The sequence below is a fragment of the Panicum virgatum genome, chromosome 1K (assembly GCF_016808335.1).
Source record: "Panicum virgatum strain AP13 chromosome 1K, P.virgatum_v5, whole genome shotgun sequence".
Lineage (NCBI taxonomy): Eukaryota > Viridiplantae > Streptophyta > Magnoliopsida > Poales > Poaceae > Panicum > Panicum virgatum.
Genome location: NC_053136.1, coordinates 18,892,940 through 18,917,364, shown reverse-complemented (window position 1 = coordinate 18,917,364; position 24,425 = coordinate 18,892,940). Strand labels below are relative to the sequence as shown.

The following is a 24,425-nucleotide window of genomic DNA, read 5'->3' as shown; positions in this document are numbered from 1 at the left end:
GGACCAATATTTTATAGCTTCCTTCATATTGTCACTGTTGGCATACACCGAACCGTGCATACCTTGTTCTCCCTGTACTCCCAAGGGACCGCTTCACCTTCATTTACACTTAATTTTGAAAAATCATATCCGAACCAGTTCTGTGGGACGTGAACATCATCATGATCATCATCATCATCTGAGGAGTCATCATTCATTGCATGGTTCTGCTGTTCACCCTCCCTCTGAAACTCTTCGACTATCTCGGGAATGTGTCCCACCTCATCAGCCTCGCCAGTTGCTTGACGAGGTTCGTGTGAAGCATATGTATCATCTTCTAACATCTCGAGTTGATCCTCTTCTTCACGAGTCGTCTCCAGTTCTTCCGATGCTATATCTCTCTGGCTTTCATGTTCCCCACCCGCTTCAGTACTAAACCTAGTCCTCTCGAACGCTTGAACAAACAACACAAGCGGTAATCCTTGCTACTACTTATATTAACATAGTTCCTCCAGTTTTGCGTCCCTTCAAGAGGCAATAGCTCCCAAAACAGTTGTTCCCTTCGATTCACCACTGCCATGACTGAGGTCTCATGTTCATCTCGATTAAGCCCGAAAGCTTTAAATAGCCAATTGGATATTGAAATCCAAGTCCTCTCTCTTGCTCTGGGTATTTTTTTTTGTGATCGAGCTGAACTCTGACAAATCTACCCCCTCAGGACCATATCTCACTTCTCCTGACCCATAGAACACTTGAAAATACAAATCGTCTATCTGCCAACATTTAGAACATTAAGTACTCGTACTTAAAATTTAATCAACACAAGTAAATCTTTCTGTTATTTTGTAATGTCAAGTTCAGACCCCTGTCTAAGTATTGAAAATATTTTGTACCCAAATGTCAACATACAAAAATCTATTCAAATTAATATTTGAATATTTCAATTGCATAAATAATGTATGTGAGTCACTTATATTATATTGCTGAGCATTTAATTCTAATATTGTTAGCATATGTTACCAAGATATATAATTTTAAATCACCTAGCGGTGCGTAATAAATTTTTTGTATGTACCTTAACTATTTTTCCTATTATTCCTATAGCCGACTAGTACTTCTAGTATTTGTATCTAAATTAATATAAGTTACTAATATTTCTATCAAACAAATATTTCTATTTAAACAGATATTACTAATATTGCTAATATTCGTATCTAAACTAATATTCGTAGTTCAACAGACTACTATTTCTATTTAAACTAATATTTCTAATTTTATTGACTAAAATTTCTATTTAAACTAATATTTTGAATTATTTTTTAAATATTATCTAGATCAACAAATTATATCCAAATCGCTAATATTCAGCAAATATATTTTTAAATCTAATATTCTATTCATATATCTATTTACTAATTCTCTAGCCACACGAGCGTCGGGCCGGCAGACGAGCGGCGGCGACGGGGCGGCGGCCGACGGGGTGGCGGCCGAGCGAGCTCCGGAGCCTCAGAGCGCGGCCGGGGTATTATGGGGGGTCTTACCGCCGGACGTTCCGGCGGATCCTATTTAACGCCATTTGAACCGGCAGGACCGGTTACCGTTGGACCATCCGGCGGTAGGGGTTACCGCCGGACCACCCAGCGATAGGTACGTGGGCCCAAACCTACCGCCGAATGGTCTGGCGGTAGGTTCTGGACCCAGCCCGGCCCATTAAGCGTGTAGCGAAAATGGCCTCTCATGCCATATTTCAATATAATATTTTGGTGATTGATATAGACAACACAACACTTGGACTAATATGATTGTTAAGATAACCATTCTCAGGCTTTTAGGTTCAAGTGATGACAAAGAGAAGATAGGCGTAGCTAGGCCCGAAGGATTCGAAGATTGAAGAGACCGTGAAGAAACCAAGTCAAAACAATCAAGACAGAGATATTTTAGTATCACCAGTTGAACCGACGCTAGGAAAATGACATATGTCGGTGCATTGACTTGGAGCACGTCTGGGAATTTTGGTAACACCGGTTGAACCGACGCCAGGAAAGTTGAATACGTCGGTGCAATGAACTCAGCAGCTGAGGCAAAATCTATACACCGGATGAACCGACGCTAGATATTGGTGAATGTCGGTGCAGTTGTCCAGTGAGTTAGTTTTTCAGCAACTACACTCACCGGTTAAACCGACGCTGCATCGGTTGATTACGTCGGTCGATTGAGGTAGCCGTTGAAGTATAACAGCTAGTTGGAAAATGCACTCACCGGTTAAACCGGTGATGATAAAAACGGGAGTATCGGTTTAACCGGTGATAGCGCTTTTTTGTCAGCCTTTTTCCAACGGCTAGTTTGGGGTGTGTGGGCTATATATATGCCACCCCACGGCTCATTTGAGAGTGCTGGAGACTAAGGAAGCATAAGACACTTGAAGAACACCTCCAACCACCATAGAACTTCACTGTACATCATATAGGCTTAAGCACACTTGTGAGAGTGCATAGTGCTTGTAATAGGGATTAGTTCTTGCGAGAGATCCCTTATGAGAAGTCTTGCTACGGCAAGCAATCCTTGTGATCCGTCGTGTGACCCTCCGACTTGGTGTGGAGTGGCAACGACACTTTGTGCGGGGGAAGAGGAGACCCCCTCCTTGGTGGAGAAGCTCCGTAGTGGATTTCGGCTGGGTGACCGAGAGAGACGGTGGCGGTGCACGAGACTCGGTGTCTTGTGTGGCTTTGCTTGTCGGCATCGCCTTGGTGGCGTAGTGCAAGATAGTGATCAGAAGAGTCTCGGTGTCCCATGGATGTAGGCATTTGTGCCGAACCACGTTACATGACCGTGTCTACTCGGGAGTTTGCATCCCTCTTGCACTTACTTCTTTACTTACCATATTACGTTTCTGCATTTACTTTATCTTGCGTGCCTTTACTTTCCTAGTTAGTTTGTTTAGGATTGGCTATAGGTTGAAAGTATTTTGGGGTAAGTAGAGAATAGCAAAGATAAACATTAGTCATAACTAGCATGTATAGGACATGTTAGGTTTATCTTATGCAAGTAGTTTGAGCCCTAGGTTAAAAAGCGATTAGCGACCCTATTCACCCCCTCCCCCTCTAGGGTCGGACACCCCGGTGATCCTTACAAAGCGGCTGTCCTATCGCCATTTGGACCGGCGATTACTGGATACAGCCATTTCATCCGGCGGTAGGATATTTCTGCCGGATCAACTCGTGGCCGGATGACAAATTTGCAAAAAAAAATTAAGTATATATTTTTGACAAAATGGGAAAAAATAATATAAAATTCCCGTGGCGATGTCCACCCTGGCAGGTGTGCGGCCAGCACGTGCGCGAGGCTTGGCGGCGCCATGGCGGCCCCCTCCGCCGGGATCGAGTTTTTTTTTGTGAACTGACTGTTGAGGAGATAGACTCGGTTAATTCAGTTATAACGGGAACCGAACTGAAAGAACCGAAACCGAATTTTCTCGGTTCCTATTTCTGAGAAGAACCGATCGATCCCTATTTCTTAAGAACCAATCGATCCCTATTTCTTAAGAACCGAAGAACCGAATCGATCGGTTCGGTTAGAACCGAATGCCCAGGCCTATCCCCTGCTCTGAGCTTGGGTCGCGAGATTAGGAAAAGATGGTTTAAATTTAGTTGTTAGGGACAATCATCTTAAGGCCTGCCGATGACGTCTTAAGATTAAGCAAGGAAAATCAAGGATTAATCTCAAGTAACATGTCATGTCTCTTCCCTCTGTCTGCCTATTGTCTCTTCTGCCTGGATTCTTCCTCCCTCAAGCCATCGTGTCATTATGCCTATTTTTTAGATAAAGGAATAGTCATATTCCGGCCTCTATAAGGCAAGTTATATCCAGCCCTTATTACAAAGTAAACACCACCAGATCCAAAGAAGGAAGGGAAACAGTTTTAAAAGCAAAGCCTATTTCTAAACTGCCACCCATGCCTCGCAAAGATCTCCATAGCAGTTGATTCCAAGGCCTGACATGCTACTGAGATGGTGTCCCAATCCTCCTCCTTGTGAAGTATCGCCCACGTCCTTACCAAGTGTGTGGCCCTGAAAAGAATCTGCAAACCCGTTTGCTTTTTAACATTATCAAAAACAATATCATTTCTGCAAAGCCAAAAGGCCCAACATAAAGCGCTAACCCCCATATAAAGCAAGTTTTTATGTCCCCCTTTAATTCAAAACAACCAAGACCCGAACATATGGGTAATACTTCTAGGTCTATGAATACCGAAAGTTGTGTGAATTATTCTCCAAACTAACCTAGCTAGATGACAATCAAAGAAAAGGTGAGCAATGGTTTCTTCAGCTGAACAATAACAACATTACTTACTTCCATTCCAATTGCGTTTAGCCAAGTTATCTTTTGTTAGAATAGCCCGACGATGCAACAGCCAAATGAACACATTAACTTTAAGAGGGATTTTTAGTTTCCAAAGCGGTTTATTTATCGGAAGGATTACCTCATCCATGAGAGCAGCATACATGGAGTGGACTGAGAACTGTCCACTTTTGTGGAGTAACCAGATGCAAAGATCAGGGTTATTTGTAATCTACACGTTGGAGGTTATATACACCAGCTCCTTCCAGTCATCCATATTCCGCCCAATCAAATTTCTTCGAAAAGATACGTTGAAAGGGACAGAACATACAGCCTGTTGTATGGAGTCATGTTTTCGGCAAACCAGGTTATAAAGATTGGGAAAGTGCTCCCTAAAGGAGGTGTGCCCTAACCAGACATCATTCCAGAAACTTACTTGTTCACCATTATGAACCTTGAAAGAAACCCATCGTAAAAAAACATTTTTGACCTTCATTAGCCCTGACCAAAACTGGGAATCCCCAGGTTTTTTCTCCACCTGAGTAATTGTTTTGTTGGCGAGATACTTGTTTCGGAGCATTTGTTGGCAAATGCCCTCCTCGTTAATAAGCATGAAAAGCCATTTACTGAGAAGACATTTGTTTTGTGTTTCTAAATCCATAATTCCTAGGCCACGTTGCTCCTTAGGCCTATACATTATGCTCCACTTTGTTAGTCTGTATTTTCTTTTGTGTCCATCCCCTTGCCAGAAGAACCTTGATCTAAAGTGATTTAACTTCTTTAGAACTTCTTTTGGAATCTCAAAGAAGGAGAGCATATAGACTGAAAGATTGCTAAGAACCGAGTTAATTAAAGTGAGCCTGCCTCTGTATGAAAGCAGCTTACTTTTCCACGTGCTTAGCTTCCTTTCAAATCTATCCTCAATAACTTTCCAATCTTTGTTACTGATTCGTTTATAGTGCAGGGGGATCCCCAAATATGTGAAGGAGGCCTCTCCAACATTACATCCAAAGATGTTCATGTATTCTTGTTGCACCCCTTTCGCTTCATCGAAGCAAAACAATTCACTTTTATGAAATTTAATCTTGAGTCCGGATAGCTGCTCAAACATGGTCAGCAACAGCTTCATGTTTTTAGCTTCCTCAAAGTTATGCTCCATAAAAATGATTGTATCATCTGCATATTGTAAGATGGATATACCACCGTCCACTAGATGTGGGATAAGGCCTGAGATCTGTCCATCTTGTTTCTCCCTTTCAATCAAAATTGCCAACATATCCGCAACCAAGTTGAAAAGAAAAGGTGACAATGGGTCTCCCTGTCTCAAGCCCTTTTTTCGTTTGGAAGCATTTACCGACGTCATCATTGACTTTGATCGCTACACTTCCCTTTGTTACAAAAGCTTCAATCCAAGAACACCACAGCTCTGGAAAGCCTTTCATCCGTAGCGTTTGCTGGAGAAAATTCCACTCGACTTTATCATATGCCTTTTCAAAGTCAAGTTTCAAAATAACTCCATTAAGTTTTTTTTCGTTGGAGTTCGTGTAGTGTTTCGTGAAGGACCACCGCTCCCTCGAGAATGTGTCTTCTTGGCATGAAAGCAGATTGAGTTGGGCGAATTATATTATCCGCCACATTCATCAATCTATTGACAGCTACCTTTGTGAAGATTTTAAAACTCACATTTAATAAGCAGATCGGCCTATACTGTTGAATTTGTACAGCCTCAGCCTTTTTAGGAAGGTGTGTTATAATCCCAAAATTAAGGCTAAAAAGAGGAAGGATGCCTTCATGGAAGTCTTGAAACAAAGCCATTAGGTCATCTTTAATTGTTTCCCAAAAAGCTTGGTAGAACTCAGCTGGGAAACCATCCGGACCCGGTGCTTTGTTATGTTCCATTTGAAAAATCGCTGTTCGAGCCTCCTCTTGGGTGAACATGGCGATTAGGCTTTCACTTTCATCATCTGTTACTTGTGGTATATCTTCCCTTCTATTTTCATCAATAGTCAAAAAATTATTCTCCGAGGGACCGAAAAGACCACGGTAGTAATTCATGATGTATTTTTTAAGTTCTTCATCTCCTTTTATAATTTTATCCCCATCTTCCAGTTGGAAAATTCTAGTTTTTCTGTGCATGCCATTAGCAATCAGTTGAAAGTATTTGGTATTCATATCACCGTGAAGAATTTTGGTTGTTTTTCCTCTTTGGTACCATTTTATCTCCTCTTCACGTAGAAGTTGGATAAGTCTTGATTTGAGTGTTTGTTTCTGGTCAATCTCCCACCGAAGGAGTGCCTCATTTTGTGCTTTCTTATCCAGCACCTCTAGTTTTGAAATAAGTTCTTTTTTCTCTTTTTTGTAATGGCCGCTTTTATTCTTGGCCCAGCCCGAAGGAATTGTCTAAGCCGTCTTATCTTATTCTGCCATCTCTCAATAGATGAGACCCCTCTATTCTCTTCTCGCCAAACATTTTCTACTACCTCATGAAAGTCATCTCGGGTAAGCCAACCTAATTCAAATTTGAACATAGATGGTGTCACCGTTGTGTCTCCAAAAGATAGGAGCAAAGGCGTATGATCGGAAGAGATCTCTCTCGTTAATGCTTGCACTGTGGTACGGGGGAACTGAAGTTCCTATTCTGTGGAAACCAACACTCTGTCCAGTCTCTCAAAAGTAGGATCAATAAGAGAGTTAGCCCAGGTGAACTTGCGACCTGAAATCTCTAATTCTTTCAAATCTAGGCTGTTTATTACCGCGTTGAATAAAGATGGCCATCGGTCGTCGTAGTTATCTTTATTCTTTTCACTAGGTCCCCTAATAATGTTGAAATCCCCACCTAACATAAGAGGTAAGGATTCATTTTGACAACATTGAACTAATTCGGTTAAGCATTGCTTATGCTCTGGTTGAGCAGCTCCATAAACCGCTATTAAGTTCCATTGAAAACCATCCGCTTTATTTCTCATGCGAACTTTTATATAATATTCACCTTGTGAGATAAAACCAATGTCAAAAATAGAAGAATTAATACCCAACAGTATGCCACCTGAGTGACCCTTGGGTTCAATCCAACTCCATAGGAATTGTCTTCCGGCACACAAGTTATTTAACTCTGTGTCTATATAATTTTTACGACGTGTTTCTAGGAGAGCAATGAAATCGAGATTTTGCTCTTTTGTGAGATCTGACAAGAATCTGAATTTAGCCAAGTCACGAAGACCTCTGCTATTCCAAAAGATTCCCTTCATTTTAAACCCTTTGTTTTCTTGGTTGTTTTTGTCCCTATCTTTTTTTTCAGGGCATGTTTGATTTTACTGGATATAGATTTTTTTCGTGACTTGAGAGGACAAATATCACCTAGGTGACTATTGTTCTCGGTCAAGAAATCCTCCAGTGCTGCACTATTCATTTCTTTTATCATAAGTTGATCAAAGCCATCATTCTCCGTGTCCTCTAAAGCATCTAGATCTTTACTTAGATCTCTTTTAACTTTAGACTGGTTTGCTGGCGAGCTGGCTAGCCTACCATGTTCCAGTTCCCTAATATGTCTAGTCACACATTTAGACTGAGATTCGCTAACTCCCATCAAAACTCCTAAATTTGTGATATTAGAGATAATACAATCATCAGTCAAAGACAGAAAGGAAGCAGATGGACGAGTACCTTTTGGCACATCCAAATTTCGCATAGCCGTCAATCTTTGTGCTCTATCTAGAGAATGTTCATCCAGAGAATTAGCTCTTCGCTTGCTGGTGCGTCTTGTTGGCATTTCCTGCAGCTCCTCGAGCATAGCCACAGGAGACAACTCTGCCGGAGTAACCGGGCGGTCCACCTTGGGTGTGTTTAGATGTGTAAAAAGAGTGTAAAAAGTGGATGCGAAAAGTCACATCAGTCACTGTAGCGCACTGTAGCACGTTTCGTTTGTTTGTGGCAAATATTGTCCTATCATGACCTAACTAGGCTCAAAAGATTTGTCTTGCAACGTACATCAAAACTATGTAATTAGTTTTTTTATTTAACTACATTTAGTACTCCATGCATGAGTCATTTGCTATATTTAATGTTTTGATGTGATGGAGATGTGATGGAAAGTTTGGAGTTTGGGGGGAAGTTTTTGGGAACTAAACACAGCCCTTGTTCTTTTGTGGCCCAAGACAGGCAGCTGCAGCCATCTCTGCCGAGTGTCGTACTACCGGAGGAGTGAACAAGCTGAGGTCCTCACACCCCTCCTGCAGCTCCTCCCCTACGGCCAGCAGAGTGCTAGCAGCAGCAACAGAGGAGGAGTCAGCGGTAGCAGCTGTGGCAGGTGCGACTAGCGGCCCATCGTCCTCCGCTAAGACCTTATCCGCTATCTCCTCAAAAAGTTGCCCAGTCACAAAATCCAAAATATCATGTGCCATTGATTCATAATTAACTGGCAAAGCAGCATCCCTTTGGTCTTCTTGGCCAGTGTGCTCCTTAGCGATATCCATGTCTGACTGATTGTTTGCTGAACCATTACCTTCTTTATGATTATCTTGATCTCTCATAACATCTCCACTCATCGAATTACCATCCCCAGTGTTGCCATCCTTATCCCCATCAATGGATGTTTCCACGAAAGATTCCACCCCAGGGATTATGGACTCAACTTTAACCGGGAACTCAAACCAACGGTCGCCGATCACAACACTTAGTTTCGCTGGCAGATTTTTTGAGTCCAGAACAGAAACTAAAACCCGTACATAATCATTCTTCTTTGAAGCAACCATATCAGCTAGCTGAGGAGCCCCCATCATGGAACCCAGTGCCCACACCACCTGTAATTCCCTCAATCTCTTAGGGACTGAGTAAATATTAAACCACACTTTTGGGATTAACAGTCCCTCATCTTCAGTGGCCCACTGCTAAAAATTGAGATGTATCTTTTTTTCTTTGAGAAAGAAACCTCCGTACATGATTATGCGCTGCAAATCATCATCAGTTGGTAAGGTCACTATGAAAGCATCCTCATCTTGGCGAATGTCCCAAACCCAAGTGCTTGGACAGGGGATGCGATTTTGCAATTCTTCAGTGAGCTGTTCAATGCTCAAAACTCCACCATCCACAGTGATTTTAGCAGTCTTTTTGTCAGTGTCACCCTTGAACGGGGCATGTGGAATGTGGAAAAAACCATTCCCATCTAGCGCATGGCCTACCCACTGCACCACATTCTTGGCTGCCTTGGTTATGGGGCATTTCTGCTTCACATGTTCTGAGCTTTCACAGATCTCACAGAAGACAGTTGCCTGACACTCTGCAGTAGCATGTCCTTTGCTAAAACACCGAAAGCAAAGGCCATGTTTGGATGAGGGGTGAAAATATTTTGATGAGAGAGAAACGATGTTTTGACCACTAATTAGGGGTATTAAATAAAGTCTAATTACAAAAGTACCTCCACAACTATGGTACTGTAGCAGTTGCTCTAGCTAATGAAGCCTTTGACCGCACGACTAGAGGATGATTGAGCGCGGTCACTGTAGCATCACTGTAGCCAATAATGATGAAACTTGACTCATTAGATTCGTCTCGAAAATTTACACCCATTCCTAAAAAGGTTTTGCAAATAGACTTCATTTAGTACTCCATGCGGACGTTCGTCTTTTTGTGCAATCTTGATTTGATGGGTAACCAAACATGGCTTGCTTTTAGTACTCCATGCGGACGTTCATCTCGAAACTTTGGTTTGGCTTGCTTCCCATCACTTTTATCTGACAAGATTTCAGTAGCAGCAGGTTCAGGTGCATGACGCTTACTACCAACTCTTTTAAACGCAGCAGGTACTGGTTGGAGATCAATTTTCTGAGCACCAAACTGAGCCCCAAAATTCTTACTGGGACCTCCGAAGGATGAAGGGTGCCTAGCATCAATAACTACTGGTTTCTTGTTTCGTGCAATAGCAGCCTCAATTGAAGTATCTGCTACCCGTTCTAATGACCTGGCACCAAACATAAAAGAATTGCCTTGTGGTGCCGTGGACAAACCTGGAGCCGTAGTTCCTTTGGGGACAGGACCAGCACCAAAGCCAAATTGTGGGTTTTGCTGCGACGTAGCAGAAGAACCCTGCTGCATCCCTGTTGCCTGCACGAAGCCAGAGAAAACTCCCAGCCCAGTGTCCACTCCAATGGCCGGAGCGCTGTGCTTCGGTGCAGCACCAAGAAAAGGAGCAGATCCAGGCACCTGTGGGAACGTCGGTGTAGAAGAAAAACCTGCCCCCGTCGATCTCAAAGGTGCCCTAGACGTCGCTTGCCTCTGACCCGATGCAGTCTCCTTCACTGACTTTCCAGCCATCCGATCCATGGTGGGCGGCGTCCGCAGAACCTCGGCGTAGGAACGCTCGTCAAGATGAGATAGCGTCGCCGCCGGCTTGCGGAACCGAGAGATTGGTTTTTTCGGGAATACTTTGTGTAAGTTCGGAAGGGGTCGGCGAACCACGGTGGACCCGTAGGTCAGAACCAGGACACGGCCCACAGATTGATCCGGGGACGCCGAACGATTCGTTCCGTGATTTTCGCCTTGATCCGAAGACGTTTCCAGTTTTGAATTTTGAAGTCCGAGGATCGGAAAACTGCCGCAGCAGCTACCGTCGTCGGCCCTCACCGGTTGCTTGTTGGAGAGATCTCGCGGGGCAGAAGTCCTCGCCGGCCGTTTGCCAGACAGGTTCCCCGTGGAAGAGGACTCAATTTTCTTGTTCGTTTTCTTGAAAGTTACCTGAACATCCCCAATCGTAATCGCCGGCGAACGTCTCGGTTTCGGCAGTGGACCAACCCAGGGCTTCCTTCCCGTGTGTTGTGCTGCCACTGCATCCATGATCCGTCTCGGCAGCGAAGAGGAAGCATCGTCGTTGTTCAAAGCTGCCTCAGCCTGCAACAAATCATCTTTGGAGAAGCCAGCGTTGAGGGCATACCGTACGAACTCCGGCGTGGAGATGTCGTCGATCGCCGCCTCTGACTTCCCAGGTTGACGGCGACCACCCAGAGACCAAGGTCGAGGTGCCACCCAACGGAGTTTCCACGGTGAGGACGAAGATCACAGCTCGCGGCTTGCCGCAGAAAAGGAGCCGAAAAGGTCCGGCGACGAGCGCCGCTCATGTTGACACCTCTCCGCTCAGTTACAATACCAGTGATTAATTAGCCATGAGCGACATCAGCGAAGCTGATGGATCGTGTCATTATGCCTATAGACTTATAGTTACTCTTGGCTGCTATTTTACCCTACTCTAAGCCAGTCCTTCAATTTATCCCAGCACGCATCTAACTTGGATAAATCTATCTAGTTGAATTTAAAGATGGAAGCACGACTTCCAAGTTCTTGCGCACTTTTTAATGCACAAGAAAGAGGTTTGCTGTTTGTCCAACCTCGACAGGATGTTTACAAAGGTCAAAATGTTTGCGATTAATATGTGCAAGAAAAAGGCTACTTTGTTCCAACAAGGAAACTACATGCAGAACATCATTTATAGTCAACAGTCATCAATTTGATGATTTTCATTTTTCTTTGCTACCAGACCAACAACCTTTGGTCTGATGAAGTAATGTCTTCAGACAAAACTTCAGAATTTAGCTGATGTATCATAAATGATAAAATTTTGGAACAAAAAAGATTTGAGATCTTTGTACTTATGTTTTTTCGCGACCGTGCCTGAGCACGTATTTCATTAAGAAGTCTTTGTACTTATGTTACAGGCAATGTACGTTATTGTTCCTGAGAAGTAGCAAGTACTGAATTGCGCAATATGCACATGGAAGTATATTTATTACTACAACAATGTTCATATGTGTCGTCTCTGAGCATTTTGATCAACCTGTGCTGAATTCCGTTTCTTTCCTATTTTGCAGTTGTTCTTGACGAACCTTTAAGCTACAGTTTGGTTGACTGCATATAGTTTATCCAAGAAGATAAGCTAGTGGAGGGCACTCCTACAAGAATGCACTTGTGCAAGAACCCAAAAGTTCCAAAGAAAAACAAAAGGTTATCACATCGATTCATTCTCAAGGCATCAGTTTTTCATCTAGGAGCTGCCCATTTCCGTTACCAGGGCTGATCTGACACCTGCATGGCGTCCCACCATGTCAGTAATAACATGGTTATTTTTTTAGATCTGCAGAGTAAAGGTTGCAAGATTCAGATGTGGATTATATGCAATTTGGTGATGATTAAATCACCAGATTATACAAAAGATGTTTATCGTAAGCTCCACGAAACAGCAGAAACACTTGCAAACTGGAAATTCCAGCATAAGAGAATTAAAGTTTTAGATAGGTTCAATTCATATATAGGGCTACAAAATGAGTGCTACTCTATATCAGTAGATTACAGTTACTGCAGAAAAAAAATCAGTAACTGCAGGGAAAAAAAACATGTGGAACAAGCAGCTGCTGACATCCCAAGAAACCAACTCCTAGCTGCAAAAATCGGTTCTGCTGGTGCCAGGCACAGCTGCTCCATCCTTGTGCTGCAAAAATCTCCAAATATCTGCCAGTTCATGAGCAGAAACTACCCTCCTAGCAAGTGATGCAGTAGCCTCTGCCTGTCTGGCACCGTGCAGTTGCTCTGGACATCAGCCGTAAACGAACTCCAGAACTCCTGCTGGTCTTGGTTATCTCCTGCCATGTCGCCGATGCCTGGGACCACGCTGTTGCTGTCGACCCCGTTCGAGCTCCAGAACTCCTGCTCAGCACAGTTGGTGCTTTGAACATCGACCCCAATCGAGCTCCAGAACTCCAGTTCCCCTGCAGAAAGCTGCTCCACCATGCCAGATTGTTGGACCATCAGCTGTGGCATCATGACCTGCTCCTCCTCCTCCTGTGTACTCGGCACCTGCTGCTCCAGCTCTTGGTACTGCTCCGCATTGGCTGACGCTGTGGAGGGGAAGCCCAGGAAATCGCTGCTTCCGAGAAGAGGACTCTGAGGGAAGATGTCACCGCCGGTCAGGACGAGCTGCGAGCGCTCTTCATCTCCAGAAGCGGGCACCACCTCGCCGGAGTCAGGACCGAGCATCTGCATCTCCCCAGAAGAACAGCCACAGGCCGCCGCGGCCTCGACGCGCGCGCGCCGGGACGCGTGTTCACTGGGGTAGTCTTCTTGGCCATCCGGCACGCGCTTCCGCTTCCTGCCGTGGCCGGTGAAGGCGATGTGGCAGATCTTGACGGGCGACGGGCACGGCGGCGCGGCGACGGTGTACTCGTGCATCACCCACCCCACGCTGCCGCCGCTCTTGCCCTTGCCCATGTGCAGGCTGAGGTTGCTCCTGCGGCAGAGGATCCTCTCGCCGCCGACGCGCAGGCCCTTGTCGGCGCTGCTCTGCATCTTCCACTTCCACGCCCCGGCGCCGCCGTCGCAGCCGCGGTCCTGGCGGGCGCCGGGCTTCCTGGCCCCGCCGGTGCGCGCGAGGAAGTAGGCCTCGTCCTCGCCCCCCAGTCCGTGGCGCTCGAAGAGGTCCCAGGGCAGCGAGCTCCCCGCCGCGTCGTCCTCGATAATGACGCCGGGGAATGGATCCTGGCCGCGGGCGCGCGGGAGGAGGTAGAACTCGATGAGCTCGCGCTGCGTCGGCCGGAACCTGAAGGTGGGCGGGACCCCATCCGGGATCTCGGCCGCCGCCGCCGCCGTCGGTGAGGAGGAAGGGGACGGGGAGGAGAGCGCGTGTCGGAGAGAGAGTGAGAGAGGTGGGTGGGGGATTTATTGGGGCGGAACGGAAGAGCGCGTCGGATTGATAGTGCGGCGGTGCAAGTCGGACGCACGTTCAATTCTCTATCGTCTGTTTAGCGGTGTTGGCATTCACGAGTAGATTTTAATTGCTTTCTATAAAAGCAGGATGTTTTCTCGTTAAAAAAAAGACTAGATTTTAATTCGGGTCACGTAGATGTTTGATGCTACCTAGAAGATGAAATATAAGCAAACTATAAAACTAATTGCATAAATGGAGACTAAATCATGATATAAATCTATTACACCTAATTAATCCATAAGTAGCACATATTTACTGTAGCACAACATTATCACATCATGGACTAGTTAGGATTATTGAATTCGTAGCCTCCATTTATGCAATTGCTTTTATAATTAGTCTATATTTAATGCTTCTAATTATTATTCAAACATCCTATGTGAAAATGGACTGTCTTTTTATTAAAAAAAATTGGGAAAAGTTCGGTTTATGTGATCGAACTATCATATAAGTCTGAGTTTTAGCTTTAGAAATAGGGAAAAGTTTGGTTTACGTGATCGAACTATCATAGAAGTCTGACTATCAGCTTTTCAACTGTTGATATCTGTCAAATTTGACCCTTTGGGTCGTTTCAAAGGTAACTTTTTAGTTTGTAAAAATTAGAAATATTCAAATTTAAACTAAAAAAATCATAAGTAGTTCATTTAAATAAAAAATTAAATAGGTACAAAAAGTTTTCTAAAAATATAACCTATCTATTGGTGTTGGAATTGATCTCCACTAGTTGGCCCAACGGCCAACTAATCCCTTGACCTCGTGCCCTGATCGGGGGCCCAGCCCAAGACGTGGTTGGTGGACTCCCGTCGCGCAGCCTTATAAAGAGGAGGTGGGGACTGACGGCCGACGATATGAGGTTCACCGCTGCCACTGTTGACCACCTCCAAACCCTAACCCTATCAGAAAGGGTGGGCTGCAGCGGCGAGAAGCGCCACCACGCCATTGCCGGAGCGCCATCACCACCGCGACGTCACCGCACCTGTGCCACGCCTCTGCGACCTCGTCGCCCACAACATCTCTGCTCTGCGCGTCGCTGCCCTAGCGCAGAACTTCTCCGATAGACTTCGACTTCCACGACGACGCCATGGAAGTCGGCCAGGTTTTCCTCACTGTAAAGTTCTTTCCCACTGGATCTACTCCTAGACGTTCCTACATATACTAACATTGGTATCAGAGCCGATCTAGTGTGTAGTTCGAGATGAGAAAAGTGGATTCGTTCATGAATCAAAGAAACAAAGACAAAGAAAGGAACCGAATCGATCTCGGATCGAAAAGTCGCACACCCTAACCCTAGCAAAGTAAAGGGTCGGCCGGACTTACTTGCACGGACCCCAGAGGCGCTGGCTCGCCAGCGCAACACCGCCTCCGTGCGGAACGGATCCGCGCCGCCGCTCGCTGGGGCGCGGCGTGGCACAGATAGGAGCCGCCGCCTACCGTCCGAGATGCCGGAGGCGAGCACACGTGCCGGCTCGAAAGCAAGGCGCCACCAACGGCAAGCTCGACGGCGGCGCGCTCACCCTCCGGCGAGCGCGCGTGTAACATCTCCGGTGTTTAGCACTGTTTAAACATGCCATTAACATCAAATGATACAGTAAACCCTGTTTCGGTGATCGCGTAAAAGCCGAATTTCCATTTGAGTAAACCAAAAAGTCAACTCTCACATGTTCGCTCAAATGAACTTTTGCCCAACACGAAAGTCGTAGAGTTTGACTAGTTAAACAACTTTCACGTTCAAAGTTTTTCAAGTTCTAACATGAAAATTCGAGTTAACCCCGAAAAACAAGCAGGATCAGTAAACATGAATTCAAATTTGAAACTTTCAAACCATCGCTCAATTGAATTTTTGCCTAAAAGGAAAGTTGTAGGAAATTTAATTTTGAACAACTTTCGTGTTCAAAATTTTTCGAGTTCCAATTAAAAATCTTGAGTTTTGACTGAGTCAAACCGCTGACTTTCCTTTCTCTCTCTCCACTCTCTTTCTCTCTCTTTCTCTCTCTCCCTCGCTGACTCTCCCCTCTCTGCGCGCGCAGGCGTTTAGGCACGCCGCGCGTGCGCCCGCTGCCGCGCTGCGCCGCTGCCTGCCCCCGCTCGCTGCCCTGCTGCCTGGCCGCGCGCCGCTGACTCCCCCCCACTTGAGCGCGCACGCTGTCCTCGCCGCGCCCTGCCCGTTGACGCGCACGCCGCGACAAGCGCACGGCGACGCGCCGCCTCGCCGCCGTGGCGCCCAAACGGACCGGTCGTGCCCTGCCGAGCCGCTGACCGCGGCCAGCCTTCATTGCCACGCGCTACCGATGCCACTGACCTCCCCTCGCTGCGCCCTGACCGCCATCAAGGCCGCTCGGCAAAGCACGCCACCGCACGCCACCGCACGGCCGCCGCTCCCTTCTTCTGCGCCCAGCCCTCCTCGTGCCCTCACTTCGCCATTTAACTCGCGCCGCGCGTGTGCTCGCATGCCCGCACCCCATTCCCCACGCCCACGCCCCACCCCTTCGCCCAGAACGGCCAGCGCCGCCGCGCCACTGCGCAGCGCCGCCGCGCCCCCATTCCCGCCCGCCGAGCCACGGCTCCCGTGGAGGGCCCAGCTCAGCGCCCCTCCACCCCCACCGAGCACGCAGCGAGCTCCATTTCACCCCCAGGCAACTCCCAGGCCCGCCCAATTTCCCCCGGAGCCTCCCAGCGCCGCGGAACACCGCCGCCGCCGTCGTTAACACCGCCGGCCGCCCGCCCGCCGCGGACCTCCCTGCTCCGCCCCTCTCCGACTCCAATCCACCCCCGAGCTAGCTTCCTCAGGGCGCCATAAAGCTCCCCGGCCTGCCCTTGCCCCTCCTCCCGCACCGGAGCGCCGCCGCCCGCTGCAGCCGCCGCCGCCGCTCCCTGGGCCCCGCCGCCGACCCTGCTCCGGCCGTCCCCGTCGACTACAGCATCCACCCCTAGGTAGATCTCGGCGAGCTCTTGCCCCAGGACACCACCCCCACCGCCGGCGAGCCCTTCCTCGCCGGGAAACAGGCCGCCGCCGCCTCCCCTGTCTCCTACCTCCGGCCAGAGACCCCGGCGCAATTTGTTTTAGGTTTCCAGGGGGTTAAGTGAAAGATCCAGGGGCCCCTTTGCAATCTGTGTTTTTGTATTTTCTAGATTTTCCAGTGAACTTGTAAATTCGTTTAAAAATCGTAGAAAAATCGGAAAAATGCAAACTCAACTGTTCTGGAATCCTAGTAAAGATATCTACAACTTTTGTTACATACACTTTTTCATTTGCTCAATAGTTTTTACTTCATTTAAAATACAAAGAAAATGTACTTTATATTAGATCTCAAGTTACAAGCATGAGTTGTTAGCCATTTTTGGTCAGTGTGGTACATGTTAGATGTATAACCTTGTGTAAAAGTTTCATAGACTTTTGACATGACTAGCTATCTGTTTATTTAAATCTTGCTTTATGCCTTGTTTAAATTAGTTTGTTTGTACATACTGTTTAACTTGGTTTACTGAGCTCAAACTTTTACAGTGCCTTTAAAATTATATTTAGTTACTGTAAAAAAATTTTGAGAAATTTTAGATAGGTGGAATCAGTCCAACTAATTAATAGTATAGATATTTACACTAAATCAATAAAAATAGTTTCTTTGCATAGAAAATCTGATAATTTTTCTAGGGGATTAAATTGAGTTTATAACCATACTGTTAAATTATGAGGCTCTGAAACTTGCTATAACAGTCTTTGGAATTTAATTTTGATCCATGCAGCAATACATTGTACTATTTTTCATATCCTGTACAGTGCTTGTTTAATTGTGAAAAATTTATGACAGGCTCATCTTTAGGTAGGAAACACTCAGTTAAAATTTCATTACCAGTACTTGCATAGTTTGACCTGTAAAATTCATTTTTTCTTCTAGCAGTAGCTGGTTATTTTATTTTTCATGGTTAATGGGCTGCATGAAATAGGCTAAAAATTTCACAGTAGGCATTTTACTCAGAGGTGTATCTTGCATAAAAATTTCAAACCCAGAATCTCTGTTTAACATTATTTGTGATAAGGACATGCGTAATCTAGTAATAAATGAGAAAAATCCTTTCTTTTGCTGCATAAGGATAAAAGGTACAATCCACCCTAGCTACTTTGTGGAGTCAGATATAATGATTATTACTCTATGAAGGATTGTCCAAAATGATGTAACATAATCTTTTGCAAATCATCTTAAGTTTGTGTTGGATTACAACTCTTTAGTGAAGAATTGATTAAATCGTATCACTAAAATAACTCACGCATATGCATTTCATATAGATTCGACTACTCTCCCTGACGGTACGTACGAGTTGGTGCCGGAGTCCGAGAGTGAGCAGCGTGAAGCTCAAGTGAATCTAACTGAAGCCACTGAAGACCTGAACCCGAGTTCAGAAGAGCCCAAGGCTAGCTCCGCTCAGGAAGGCAAGCCCCGGAACATGTCCTACCTATTCTAGATTTATGCAACTATTTATATTCCTATCTATTTGTGCATTTAAGTTGCAGGAATTGTTTGGAACCTTAGTTGCATGATCCTAGGTACCTATGCTTGAACACTAGTATGTGTAGGTCGCTAGTTGGCTATGCTAATGGTTCGGTAGAAGTCGAGTGATTGCCTGTCACTCGCGAGCTCATAGGAGTTGAATGCTTACTACACACTGCAATATAAGGTTTACGGGCGGGGTTGTTGTACTTGTGATACCCCGTCTGTTTAGTCAAAATGGATAAGGCCGCGGTGTGTGGTAGTGGTGGTTAAGCGTTTGAACGTACTAACCACATGCCGAGAATATGATAATCGGTAAGCTTAAGTACCTGATGGAACCGGCCGTGGAACATACTCCCCACTGTCTGGTCTATGGTCACGCACGGGTGCAGGGCACCCTAGGGCTGTGGGCCTGTTTCATGCCCGGGGAAAAAGGGGAAAAGTCGCGTGGGTGATTGCATTCCCCATGCGTGTGTTTAGGTCTGCCTGGCCAGGTTAACAAATTCGATTCGAATCGTCCGTCTCTCACGGATATTGAGACTGCTTAACCCTTTTGCCACATAGAGTAAGAAGTGGAACAATGATGATGAGAAATATGGTTGAATGATGAAAAATAATTGTTTTTCCACCATGTATGCTATTGGATAGATGCTAATGTAGAATGGTTAATCAAACTAGAACTTGAAAGCTAAAATCGGGAAATAAGGACTTACTCTTATTGCTTGCGGCAAAAACAAACCCCTCAAGCCAAAAGCCTTGCATGTCTAGTTAGAGGGTTAGATATATCCTAGTCGGGTAAGTCTTGCGGAGTATTAGTATACTCAGCCTTGCTTGTGGCTCCTTTTTGTTTCAGGTGATACTTTTGAAGATCAGATAGCTAGTTTGACTTGGCCGTGTGTTTTACCTCCTGGTTGGTCGGTGGAGTGGGATACGACTCCGGCCAGCGATGGCAATGCTGAGTGATGTCATGTACGGGCTTCATCATGACATCATGTATCATCATTTAGAACTCGTTTTATTTCCGCTGCAGTGAACTCTGAACTCCTTTCAATTCGAATTTCAAGTACCTTTCGAAGATTTCGAACTTGGTTTGTAATAATTAAGTTAAGACTCTGTAATGTAATATATCTGTGAAATGTTGTACTCTCTGGACTCACCTTCGTGTGGGTTACATGTAAGCTTTGGGTTCGATCGACGCTCAGGTGGATTCTTCGGGACTTTACCCGACAGCACTGCCGAATTACTCCGTTTGAAGTGCGTGTTAGCCGGGATTGTCTTTAAGATGATGGTTAGCGCACTTGAGTCGGATTAATTAGGGTGGTACTGCCACAGCGCGCGCCGGCGAGCAAGCTATGGCGGCGTCGCCTCGTCACCTCCTCCGGGCTCCTTCTTGGCCGCCGCTGTTCGCGTGAAAGAGGAAAGAGGGAGGAAGAGAAGATACAGGGCTGCGGAGAAGGGGGCGGGGGGTGTGCGCCGCTGCCTCCCCCGGCCGCCCAGTGGCCGCCGCCGCCGGTCCGTGTGGAGACAGAAAGGGGAGGGGGGAGCAAATGACGCTAGGGTTTGGGGAGAACCGGCGCTCGCCGGTTTTGTTCCCGCGAAGATCGCGGCCGTCCGTCAGATGTAGATCCGACGGCTAGGGACGGCCGGCGCCCAAACGGGCCAGATCCGGCCCAGGTGGGAACCGAGTGTGGGCCTCATTTCTGGCCCAGGCCCAGGTTACGGCCTGGCCGCGGGGGAGCGCCGCGGGCGCCAGCAGGCCTTGGGCCGAACTGGCAAGCCGGGCCGAATGCATAGTGAACGAAAATTTTATGTTTTCTATTTTATCCAGAGGCATTTTGATTGATATTTAGATGGTTTTATTCATAGTTTGTTCTCCATTCAATTTTGCCCGAACGTGTATATTGCTTAGGAGAACAAAAGAGTACATGAATGCCTCTGGACATAGAATTTTACATGTTTCCACTGCAAAGTTCATAATATTACTCTTAATTTTAATTCAAACCAATGGGAGAATTATTTTTAAGAGCATGATTAAAGAGCTTACTTTGAGTAAGTTTTGTACAGTTTTATCTCTATTCAATTTTGAACCAACGAGATAAATTGTTTAGAGAGAAAATAAGAATAAAGTATTGTATCTGTAAAGAAAAGGTTTTTTGCTGCTACAATGATGTTATCTTTCAATTAAGTCGGAACCAACGAGAAGATTTAATTGGAAGAATATTATAAAAGTCTTAAATGAGTCTTTCCCTGTGGGTTAAAGACACGTTCAAAGTTTAAAGCCTCAGAAAAGCTTCTGCTGTCTTAAGTTAAAGTTAAAGTTTTGGCATCATTTCGCCAATTGAAGTCTCAAAGTTGAGCATTGGTTTGTCCTTACAACCGAAACCATAAAGAAAATTCTCAAAGAAGATAAATTTAAAGATAATTATAGTATTGTTATTTGCTGACCAACATTGATGATAACAATATTATAATTTTATGAGTCATAGCTCAAAGATTAAAGTCTCTGGTAAATGTTGCATCAAAGTGACCATTTTTCAGAGAATACATAAAGAACTGCTCATAAACAAAACAAATGTATTTTCATGTTTCCGCTGCCATAAAGTTGATTATCCTCTAATTAAATTCGAACCAATGGGAGAATTTAATTTTGAGGAACAAACATATGTTTTAAAGTTAATTGAGTTTTTCACATGTCAATTCCATTTCTGCCCAACGGTGATGTGGAATTAATATAGAAGAAAGATATTTTATTCTATTATAGAATAGAATCTAAAGATTTGATTATTGTTTTTTCAGACAAAGGTTTCCATGCTTTCATTACTGAAGGTACAAAAGAAAATTAGCTGGGTTCTTGTGACTCAGAAAGAAAGAAGGCCATTGCATGAGAGAAGGTGTTCTCTATAAAGAATGGCTTGGAAAGAAAAGTACTCATGGATATTGATCCAAGAAAAGAAGACAGAGCAATAAGTGTCTAGTTTGAGAAATGTCCCTTATGTACTCTATCAAAGAAGAATTTATTTTAAAGTTTTGTCAAAGTTGTAATAAATCATGCATGTTTAATTTGACCAACGTCAGATTAATCTTGTGTGTTATGGAATGTTTGGATTTATTTCTGAATTTGATGATTGATTATGAGCCAATCCTGGCATTTATGTCCGGGAAAAGTATGAGATGATACCCGCATGGCGGGGTAAAGTTGGCATAGTGCTTGTCCTGCATGGCAGGAGAAAGTTATAATGACCCATGTGTTTTTGGTGTATCCCACACTGGGAGAAAAGTTTGAAGTAGCTCTTATGCTATCCTACAATTGATCAGGCACTTCTATTGTGTCATGGTGATTAAGTAGTCAACAAGAACATAAAGTTACATATGAACCTCAAGATAAGAATGATATGCGAGCGTGACTTGCACAAGTACTGACGATAAAGGATTCTGTTGAGTTCTTAAAGTAAAATGAGGAAAAAGTACTCCCGTACAAATTAAGAAATTACTTCATTCTGCATGACGTAATCATGTGGATACAAGAAAAAAAAAGTAACAAAATTTCCTCATTCACAAGAGTTATCAATAGTTTTCGAAATTGTGGTAGAAAAGTTCATGCCACATTTCTAGGGGGGAAATATGTTAAGAAAGAAACTATGCAATGAAAGCAAGAGATGATCTATTAAAGATGAATGTGATCGTCAAGGGGAGTACAACGGTCACTGTATTGATACCCCTATATATAAAGAAGTAGCTAAATCCTTTTAAAGTTCCAAAAGAAGATAACGTAGTTAGCCAGTATTTATGCTGGATGACCCTCAAAGATAGTAAGACCGTACTTACAGAGCACATAAGAAGTCTTTAACAGAAGTCTTTTACAGAAGGAACCCAAACAAGAGATTGAGTGACACACCATCTTTTACAGAAGATGGAATGTGGGGGAGCTTGGTATGTATAGACCTAAGACTTGAAGAGAAGTTGGAATGTGTGTCCACTTCGATGATTCAAGAGCAATAAGTTTCTCATACTTGTTGATGTTGTATACAACACCTGTTGTTAGCCTTTGAAAGAAGATCAATCAATAAAGGGTCTTGTTATGCAAGAGCCTATAGAGTCCATTGCCTTTTGGCAAAGAGTAACAACAGCCCCATATAGAAAACAATGTGCCAAGTAAAAAAATCAAATGGAGGTTGATTCCACCTCAATAGAAGACGTCACTAGTATTCCATGGGTTGAGTCCATGGACAAAGGAATGGTTCCTAGAAGATTCATCACAGTAGGTTGTAATGGACCTACAAAGAGGAATGTGACTCCAGAGGGAATAAGTTGATGAGAACTTTTCCAGTCTCATGCAAAGGATTCTAAGAATCATAATGACGTTAGTCGCGCATTATGTTAGATGAAATGTTTACATGACACTACCTAACGTTTTGTCATGAAAAGAAAAGAATATATATGGGATACCACAAGAAAAAATCCATTTATGGATCAAAATAAGCCTTGAGACGGTGGTATCTAAAGTTCATTGAAATGGTGAGAAAGTTTGGGTTTTAAAGGAATTAAGGAGGACAATAGTTTTTAAGGGAAATTAAAGAATGGTGAATTTGATTTCAACAACTTAAATAAAGATAACACCCTACTTATTAGTGGTGGTGTTAATCTAACATCATAGATAAAGAATTCTTGTCCTCAAGTTTTGATCTTGGTGATGGGTTTTTTATTCTAGGAATTGAAACTCACCGAAATAAAAGAAAGGGTTATTAAAGCTATCGCAAATGCATACTTAGAAAAGATTCTAAAAGAAATAAAGTATGCTTGCGAGCAAAGTTGTGCCTGTTCCTTATGGTCAAGGGTAATAGTTATGGAACTTTAGTGTTCCAGGAACCAATGTGAGACAGATCAAATGAAAATGGTTCCATATGCTTCAGCTGTTGGAAGCTTTATGAGCGCGCAAGTAAAGAATTTACCCCGACATAGTTTTGTTTACCCGGTTTATCTTGGCAAAAGTTCAATCCAGATATAGATAACTGGAATGAAATTGAAAATATCGGCCTCATGCTAAGAAAGATATAACTAGTGCTCTCAAAGGGTTGTGAGTACAAAAGTAGAGCTTATGAAATATGTAGCTAAATCCACAATTGTCGCTAACTTTCAAATTTGGAGTTTTTGTGTGGAAAATCTCCAAAATAAAACAATTAACATCAATGTGATGCAAAGACATGGTATAGCATGATACATGGCCGAGGGACAGGCAAAATGGTTAAGGGAACCTATACCCAGAGTTGATAATGGTTGACAACAACGATAACCATTTAAGTAGTTTGCTCATACGACAACAGGTCAACTGTGGTGCCAAACACATTGACACAAAGTTATACGTTATAAAGGAGAAAGTCCGGAATCATGTTGAAGTGCATTGAGTAAAAGAATGACAAACAAGTGTTTGCGGATCCGTTTATTAAAGGCTTACCGCCCAGTGTGTACAAAGAACACACAGTCGACATGGGTTTATGGTATAACCTATGTTTTTTGGACAATAAAGGGCCCCAAAGTTAAAGAATCTATTTCAGAACAGAGACATGTATTGTAGCTGTTGAATCTATCGGCAACTGACCATGACGATGAAATTGCTCTATGCATTAATCTGTGATGAAATATGAAAAGAAGTAAAAGATATAAAGGTGAAAGTATAAAAGGAGATCAAGAGGGAGAATGTTAGAATTGATCTCCACCAGTTGGCCCAACGGCCAACTAATCCCTTGACCTCGCGCCCTGATCGGGGGCCCAGCGCAAGACGAGGGTGGTGGGCCCCCGTCGCGCAGCCTTATAAAGAGGAGGTGGGGACTGACGGCTGACAACATAAGGTTCACCGCCGCCACTGTTCCCCACCTCAAAAC

General features: G+C 44.4%; 2 protein-coding genes across 3 annotated transcripts; both read right to left on the bottom strand.

Annotated features, from left to right (window-relative positions):
- Nucleotides 1-3,776: 3,776 nt before the first annotated feature.
- LOC120698382 lies at nt 3,777-9,306 on the bottom strand. 2 transcript variants are annotated; one of them, XM_039981957.1, is made up of 3 exons: nt 8,451-9,306; nt 7,981-8,149; nt 3,777-4,046 (listed from the first exon to the last, which is right to left on the bottom strand). In XM_039981957.1, the coding sequence occupies exons 1-3, from the start codon at nt 9,093-9,095 to the stop codon at nt 4,030-4,032; spliced, it is 831 nt and encodes a 276-aa protein (XP_039837891.1). In that variant the 5' UTR covers nt 9,096-9,306; the 3' UTR covers nt 3,777-4,029. The 2 variants fall into 2 exon arrangements, with proteins under 2 accessions (XP_039837891.1, XP_039837885.1); XM_039981951.1 differs by having other exon boundaries at nt 3,777-4,057; nt 8,451-9,303.
- Nucleotides 9,307-12,546: 3,240 nt separating this feature from the next.
- LOC120698371 lies at nt 12,547-14,031 on the bottom strand. Its single transcript, XM_039981940.1, has one exon. It carries the CDS (start codon nt 13,642-13,644, stop codon nt 12,832-12,834), a length of 813 nt encoding a protein of 270 aa, XP_039837874.1. The 5' UTR covers nt 13,645-14,031; the 3' UTR covers nt 12,547-12,831.
- Nucleotides 14,032-24,425: the final 10,394 nt, after the last annotated feature.

Excerpts from the sequence above, each read along its gene's own strand:
- LOC120698382 (XM_039981951.1), bottom strand. The coding sequence starts at position 9,095 with ATGATGGGGGCTCCTCAGCTAGCTGATATGGTTGCTTCAAAGAAGAAT. Across the intron at positions 8,150-8,450 it reads TTGGGCCACAAAAGAACAAG|GTGGACCGCCCGGTTACTCC; the intron begins GGCTGTGTTTAG and ends AACACACCCAAG. Across the intron at positions 4,058-7,980 it reads AAATTTGGATGTGCCAAAAG|ATTCTTTTCAGGGCCACACA; the intron begins GTACTCGTCCAT and ends ACGGGTTTGCAG.
- LOC120698371 (XM_039981940.1), bottom strand. The coding sequence starts at position 13,644 with ATGCAGAGCAGCGCCGACAAGGGCCTGCGCGTCGGCGGCGAGAGGATC.